The sequence below is a fragment of the Echinops telfairi genome, unplaced genomic scaffold (genome assembly GCF_000313985.2).
Source record: "Echinops telfairi isolate 266 unplaced genomic scaffold, ASM31398v2 ScPeMD7_7467;HRSCAF=8505_1, whole genome shotgun sequence".
Classification (NCBI taxonomy): Eukaryota; Metazoa; Chordata; class Mammalia; order Afrosoricida; family Tenrecidae; genus Echinops; species Echinops telfairi.
Genome location: NW_022111368.1, coordinates 34,762,593 through 34,770,679, shown reverse-complemented (window position 1 = coordinate 34,770,679; position 8,087 = coordinate 34,762,593). Strand labels below are relative to the sequence as shown.

The 8,087-nt window shown below is 38.9% G+C and overlaps 1 protein-coding gene across 2 annotated transcripts in view; it reads right to left on the bottom strand.

The window, feature by feature from the left end:
- The window catches only part of LOC101649230 (regenerating islet-derived protein 3-alpha-like), a 2,933-nt gene extending 2,514 nt beyond the window's left edge, over positions 1-419 (bottom strand). For both annotated transcript variants that reach the window (XM_004713842.1, XM_004713843.1), the window contains exon 1: positions 344-419. In XM_004713842.1, coding sequence (XP_004713899.1) covers positions 344-419 — 76 coding nt within the window. The remainder of the gene's footprint in view (positions 1-343) is intronic.
- Between the last annotated feature and the right edge of the window lie 7,668 nt (positions 420-8,087).

The following is an 8,087-nucleotide window of genomic DNA, read 5'->3' as shown; positions in this document are numbered from 1 at the left end:
CCTTTCTCCTTTATTCAATGTCCAACTCTTCCTGGATAAATATTTCTACTCTTGGCCCTTTCTATAACTTATCATTGCCTCTTCATAACTTACCTCTTCAACCTCCCAACTATAATTAGAGTGCGCTGACAAAATAGAAAATGACCCGTTCCACTCTGATTAAGTTACTTTGATGTGTCCCACAATGACATGGAGGAAGTAATGATGCTGCTGGAATTGCATATCATTTGATTGTGTAACCATATACCTCATCATTACCACATATTTCACCCAGGGGAGTTTTTTCTTTTTCTCTCCCTAAACATTTGCATGGAAGGAAGTGCTAGTAGCAGAAAAATCTTACCTTGGACCTGGGATGGAAGCATCAGACAAGAGAGAAGCATCCAGAAGACACTGGGGAGGGCTATGTAAGGCAGCATTATGTCTGCGTGTCAGGAAGAAATCAGAGATCAATGGAGGAAAGGCGATCAGAGAGAGAGAGAGTGAATGTAGAGACCTCCTGTATTCTATCTCTTGCGTTCTCCTTGATACTCTAGAAATAAATTGACGTGGGTGGCCTTCACCCCTTTTTGTAATTCTGAAAAGGCCTGTAGAATTCGTATCACTAATTCCCTTAAGACATCCCTTTGCTAGGTCTGAACATCTATGTTCTAGGAAGACTGGTTCCCTCCTGCATCTTCCCCCCATAGTGTGTGAAGGAAAACTGATGTGTCTCTCCTTCCTGTAGATCCCATTTACCTGTCTTCCTGGGCTCTGAGATGGTCAGGCAGGAAGGCCTGTACTTTTATAGGAAGACCAGAGGGAGGGGCATAAAGATCAAAAATAGGAATGTGTAGGTGGTACAGAAGGCATGAGGGAAGACTTGGCATGGGTTCAAGGGAATTCCTACCATAGGGAGGAGATTTTTCCCAGGAGAGACTGGGAATTGCACAGACATTGCCTGTTTCCTGTTAATTGTCCAGTATTTACTTCAGGAGCGATTGAAGTTTGCCCCTTTTCCAGAGTCCTTTTTTTTTTTTTTTAATTAATCAATTTATTGGGGCTCATACAATTCATCACAATACATAGATCAATTGTGTAAAGCACATCTATACATTTGTTGCCCTCATCATTCCCAAAATTCTCTTGCCTCTTGGGTTCCCGGAATCCGCTCATTTTCCTTCCCCCCCTTCCCTTCCTTCTCCCCTTTCCCCCATGCACCCTTAATAATTTATAAATTATTTTGCTTTATTCTGGCAGATTAAAGAAATGATTATACCCCCCGTGGCACACATTTTGGTGTGTTACAAAGTGTTATGGATTGAGTTTTATTCCTCCCCTCCTACCTAATATATGTCAATTTGTCTGGACCATGATTCTCCATACGATGTATTTATCCCCATTTTGCAATTTAATACATTTATACTATGCATTGTAAATCCTAACCTCTAGAATGTTAATGAGGTAGGATCAGTGGTGATTACGCTAAAGAGGTAGAATGCAGTCTGAAGGATTAGCTGGCTGTCAGTCAAGTCAAGGAAATAGTGTCTATTTCTTTTGAAATATAAAAACAATTAGATAAATGAACAGTGATCAGAGGAAAGTCCTATCACCAAGAAAAAAAAGAGAGAGAACTCAGAATTGAGAACATTCTTTGATCCCTCCTGGATCCATGGGAAGATTAATGCAGAGGTATGTAGAGATTCTCCCCAAACGCCGACCACACAGATGTTGACGTGAGTCAAGAACCCCTTCTTCTAGAGCTGACTGAGAAAGAAAGGAGGCCCCTAGGGCTGGTGTCCTGAGTTTGCACTTCAAGCCTCCCAAGCAGAGAGAGAATGCATTTCTGTTTGTCAAAGCTGTGCACATATGGTTATAGCAGCACTAGATAACCAAGACAAATATGAAAGAGAAAACTGAGGCAAAGGAAAGTTAAGTGGAATAAGACATCAAAAGAAGGGCACTTTATGTTTGATGTATCTGTTGGCATCAACTTGATGATGTTAGGCTTGATCAGCAACTAACTCACGTTCACTTTCATATGAACAAAGCTATTGACTTCAATAGGATGCAGTTTCTGCAGACCAGTTTTAACACTTGAACTTAACTGACTAAATGAGAAAAATATTTGTGAGAAGATTTAGGGGGAAATGAGTATTTGATTATGTTAAAGTATTGTACAAAGGGCCTTCAAAAAGTTCATCTAAAATGGAATCAAGGTAATATTTACTTTTCACAAATGTTTTGAAACTTATTTGTATGACTTTATGCATGAATATTATATTGTAGTTATATTTGAGAGAATTTCTAATATTTAGTGCTAAATAATAATACACTTTTAACTAAATCCTAGAAAAGATGATTCTTTCTAAAAGTATATTATTATGTATCTATAAATATTAGCAATCCTCTGAAATAGAGTGGTGATGATTGGTTTAGCTAGATTAAATATATACTGGGACTCATCTCATCATTATTTTGAGTTTATTTGAATAGTTTTATGGAAAAAAATTGAGAATCAAAAAATTAAGGGTCAACATCAAAAGGCAAATCCATGACCAATCTGGCTTAAGAACATAGATACAGCAAAAGAGTAAGCAATTCAATCCACTGATGTATAAAACAAATTATGAGAGAGTAGATTTGTCCCCATAAATGTAGGATCATTTATTGTGAACATTTATTAGTGAAATTCTTAAATTAAAAAAATGAAAGAGAAAAATATGGCAATTTAAAAGGAAAAAAATCACACCCTACAGCAATAACCAATGAGTTTCATTGAAATGGTAGTGAATTAAACAGACTAAAAAGTAAAACACTGAAAGCATTTCTTTAAGTATCAGAAATTTGAAAGATATCCAAGACTCACTGATTCTATTTAACAATAATACTGAAATATAAGAAAAGGAAGCTTAAAATGGGAAATCGAGTAAATAAAAGAGTTGGACTTCGAATAAGGAAGACTGAAAAATCAGTTCATGAAGCAGCAGTAGAAAGATCGAATGATCGATCGAATTACCCATTGCATTGGGTAAATGGGCTGCAAAGACCCTTTGAGACAGTTGTCAAGCAGGAAAGTTACTGTGAGGACTCTGGGACGCCTGCTCTGAGCCATGACATTTTCAACTGTCCCATGTGCATGTGCGAGCTAGACATTGAATAAGCAAATCTGAAGAAGAATCGATGCATTTGAATCATAGTGTTGCCAACAGGGGCATATGAGGACGTGGAGGAAGGGATATCGTCCTTGGTAAAGTAGAGCATCAGTAAAAGAGAGGAGGACCCTGAATGACAGAGTCATCAGGCTGTGAACTCAGAGCGTGTACATTACCCATGACCATGAGGTTGGAGTGCGGGTACAGAGGTGTCTAGTTTACCTATGGGAACTGAAATTCCTGAATACCTACACTGGATGGAGGGGGCTTGTCCCTCTGATCCGTGGTTGAATGGTAAGAGAGCATGCACTATCAGTCCTGGGGGAGCTGGATGGTGGGGCAGGAAGCTGAAATGGGGTGCGTGTCCAGTCACTAGTTGGTGGTGTGGCAGCATACCACAGATCATGTAGCAGATGAGGACTCGTGCATTACTACTCAGTGACAAAGTGAGGAAATGGCAGGAGAGAGTGCATGCCCTCACGGTGGATGTCCATGCTCTCTAAAGGAAGCAGATTGGGAACTAAAAATATATAGAGAAAGAGTATTCGCCTTTGATCAAGGCCATTTCCTTCTGTAAAAATAAGAGAGGAATTTTTTTTTCCCTGAGGCCTTTGATTTACCTTTGCATTAGACCTGAATTTTAGAAGGCTGGTGATCAGAAAATTAAGATTCCTGATGTCCATGGAAGGGATGAAAACACCAGGGAAACTGTGACTGACAGGTGAGTGTAATTATTTGCTAAGCTACATTAACCTAATATATACTAAAAAAAACTGGTGTACTCAATGGAGTTCTCAGATACTCTTTCCTGATTCAAAGCACAATACCATCAATGCCTTTTTATCTAATAAATAAATCATATTGTGTCTTTTTTCTTTATAACAACTCATCTGGAAGCAGTGACCTCCAATAGTGCTTTGATTTACACAACGTTTAAACTGCCAGTCAATGCTATCTGTTATTTCCATTGAACATTAAAATTACCCTGTATGTTAGGCAGGGCAGAGATCTTAACATTACAGCAAAGAATTTCAGGATCAGAGAGACAGCCTGACTTTGTCCAGGTCACGTTGCAAGTTTGTGGTCATTTTAAACTGAGCACTCAATTCTGTTCCACATTTATTCCTTTCTTATACCCATGCTCTGTTATTTGAATTAAAATCCCTCAGGGATTCAGTGGCAATGACTTAAATTCTGAAAAGAGCCAATTAATTCCTCCCTGACATGGTAGGTTTTTTAAATATCTCACCCCATTTGATGGTTTCATTAATTTTAGAACATCTTATTTGCTTCCTGTTAATGGGCTTTTCCACAGGTGATTGGTTATTTACTTTTTCTGCCTTTCACACAGAGTTTAAATGTCATTTCATACAAAGATATCTGCTGCATGGAATAATTAATTTTTGAAAGCAGACAGAATATGCTCTGAATCATTTAGTCTGGATTTTGGCCACGAGCCTCAATGTTCTCATCTGGACATCTTATATATGCGTAGATCACAAAGGTGCCTGTGTATATGAACATAAGTTCCGAACACTGGTTTTTTTCTTTGTAACAAATAAGTCATGTCTTCCCAAATTCTGTAAGATAGCATCTCTTCTACTAATTATTCTAGCTCTTGGTAATGCAAGAGCTTAATTACAGTTCATAATGCAAAAATCTATCTGTTATAGGAGGAGCCCAGTGGACTGTGTGAAACCAGTGTAGTAGTCACACCATTTCTTGTCAACTTGATAAGTAAGAATGAAGCGTTGGAGTCTACCCTCTCAATCAGGTCACAGCCTGATGATCCCTCCTTGTGGGCATGGCCTTCTCATGACTGGTACTTCCTCTCCTCCTCCCAGGAGGCAGGCAACACTCCTCTCTCTGCTTCACCTGCCTGTTGAAGAGCCACACTCAGAGAGCTGGACGAGCTAGAGCTGAGATGCTTCCACCAGCATTGCAGCCACAAGACTTTACCCACTGGCTGCATTCAGCATCTTCCTGCATTTGGCATCGTTGCATGTGTTGCATGAGCCTAAATAGAAATCTATGGATGAATATTGGACATATGGGCTAATGCCAGGTCTTGACCTGGACTTGGCTGGGATGTTTGTTGAATGTACAATTGCTCTTTGATATAAAGGTCTCTCTTACACACATATGAGCATCTCTGGTTTTGGATCTCTAGTCTACCTGGACTAACACAAGCCACATGTCTAAAAGGGAACAGAACATAGAGAAAGTAAAAGAACATTCCAAAGCCAGCACAGTAAACCACAGAAAGGCATACAAACCAAACTCTATTAAGAGTTTTCTCAATGTTAAATGTCAAAACCTGGATGGCGCTGTGATTTTAAACCTCTACAAATGGATACTGAATTTATGGAATCTGAAAGAATAATTAGGAATATCCATTTTTTAGGGAAGGAATTATCAAAGGTTAATGAGCAGTTTTCAAAAACTGGGTTATATCAACCTGCTGAACTGAAATCAATGCACAAACTCAGGTAAACAGAATAGATTTGTAGAACAGACAAGGACAATTTGGCATGAGGAATTCAGGATTTACTCTGCCTTCAGACTCCTAGGGTAGGATGTGGAAGAGTAAATTCAGATTCCAAGAATTAGAGAGTTGTTGAAGCAAAGCATTCCTTTGGATACTTTCTTCTGGATTCACGTGAATCTGAAAGGGTGAAGCCAATGTAGAGAACATCATGCTTTGAGGTTGCTGCCTTCTATCAAGCTTCAAGTACTTGATCCAAGGTCTGTTCTGTTTATAAAACACATTCCCCCCCCCATCCTTTCCCTAGTTTATTATTAATCATCATTTAATCTCCAACTTAGATAACACTTATTCAGGAAGACCTTTCCTACAGCCCTGTCAAAGTTAAGGTCTTTTGTAATATGCCATCACGTTTTGTGCTTCCCGTACCAAACTTCTGAATTCTTTGTTGTAATTATTTAGTCAATGTCTCACTCCCACACTAAGCTGTTGGTTCAGCAAAGGCAGACACCAATATTTTATTTGTCTTAATATTTGACTGTGTTTATTATAGAATGAGCATGAGATATTTGCTCATTGCATGAGGAAATGCATGTAAGAGTGAGAAAGTAAAGAGAACACTATCGCTGCTCACCCAGATTCTTTCAGATTCCTCTTACGACTTACCTGTGCTGTGGAAACTGCAGGCTTTAGAAAGGTCTGATCTTTGAGGCCTGGGAAGATGAGTCCATGGAAGAATTGTCTGGTTTCAAGCACAAGAATCATTGGGGTTGGTTCCTGTAAGAATTGCTTGCTTAAAGAGACAGAAACAAGGGTAATGATTCAAGTTCCCAAAGAAAAGGTCAAGGGAGCTACTTAGTGGAACAATGTAGCTTTTTTAGGCAGGATGATCCCAAAGCTTGAGATCCTGGAGTATATGGATAAATGTGCTTTAAATGTGACATGCATTGGAGGGTTGGGGTGGTGGTGTCAAAGCGTGAAACGTTATGGATTGAATTGTGTACCCCCAAATGTACCAATTTGTCTAGGCCATAATTCTCAGTGTGATGGACTTGGCCACCATTTTGTTATCTGATGGAATTATTCTATGTGTTATAAATTGTCTCCTCTCTTATGTTAATGTGCATAATCACTGGAGTTATGTCAATGAGAACAGATAAAATCTGTAGGATTAAACAGCATATTGAGTCAATTTATCATTTAATGTGTGGTTATTGTTCAGTGTTGTCATGTTGGATCCGTCTCATGTTCTACAGAACAAAACACTGCTTGGGCCTGTACCCTCCTCACAATCTTCTTAAGTGTGAGCCTGTGGTTACAGCCATCTCCTCGAGGGGCTTATTTTTTGCTGACTCTCTATGATGTTTTGCTTATTTGATTGTTTTTCAGAGTCTCCTCCCTTCTGATAATATGCCCAAACTATGTGAGACACAGGCTCACCATCCTTGTTCCTAAGGTTTACTCTAGCTGTCCTTCTTCCAAGACTCATGGTTTATTCCTCTGGCAATCATGGTGTATTCAACATTTTTCACAAAGCACCAATTCTCTGATTTTCCTTAGTCAGTGTCCAGTGCTCACGTGCATACGAGTAACTGAAAATGCCATGGCTTCCGCCAGGTACACCCTGTCCTCAGAGTGATGTCTTAGTTCTTTAACACTTTAAAGAGGGCTTTTCAGCAGATTTGCCCAATTTGCTCAATGATTTCTTGATTCTTTCATGAGTATTGATTGTCGATCCAAGTAAAACAAAATCATTGACAACCTCAGCTTCTTTTCTCATTCTTCACATTGTTGATTTTCAGTCCAGTTATAAGGATTTTTGTTTTCTTCAAATTGATGTCCAAAGCATACTGAAGGCTGTACTCTGATCTTCATCAGTAAATGCCTTAAGTTATCCTCACTTTCAAAGAAGTGGCATTATCTACATACTACAAAGAAAGTTGCATTATCTACATATCATGGGTTGTTAATGACACTTCCTTTGACCCTGATTTCTCATTGCTCTATCTATAGCTCAATTTCTCAAATGATTTGCTCAGGAATTGCATGAAGTTGTGAAATAATACAATCCTGAAGTACACCTTTCTTGATTTCAACCACTCAGTATCTTTTTTGCTGCTCAAATAAAGTTGTCTTTGTCTATATGCAAGTTCCCCAGCAGCTCAATTAAGTTTCCGGAATTCCCTCTCCTCACAATGTTTGTTATTCATAGTTTGATATGAGCCACACAGAGTTATACTTTTACAGAGCAACCAAACAAAACTTCTGTTGTTCTCCGTTTTCAGCCAAGATGTGACTTCAGCAATGACTTCACCATCTTCTGAAGCTTCTGAATCTGGTTTCATTTATAGCAGTTCCCCGTTGACTTATCACTACAATGAAGATGATGGCAACATATGCATATATATGCTCCATACAATTGATGTATGGATTGTTATAAGAGCTGTAAGAGCCTCCAATCAAATGAG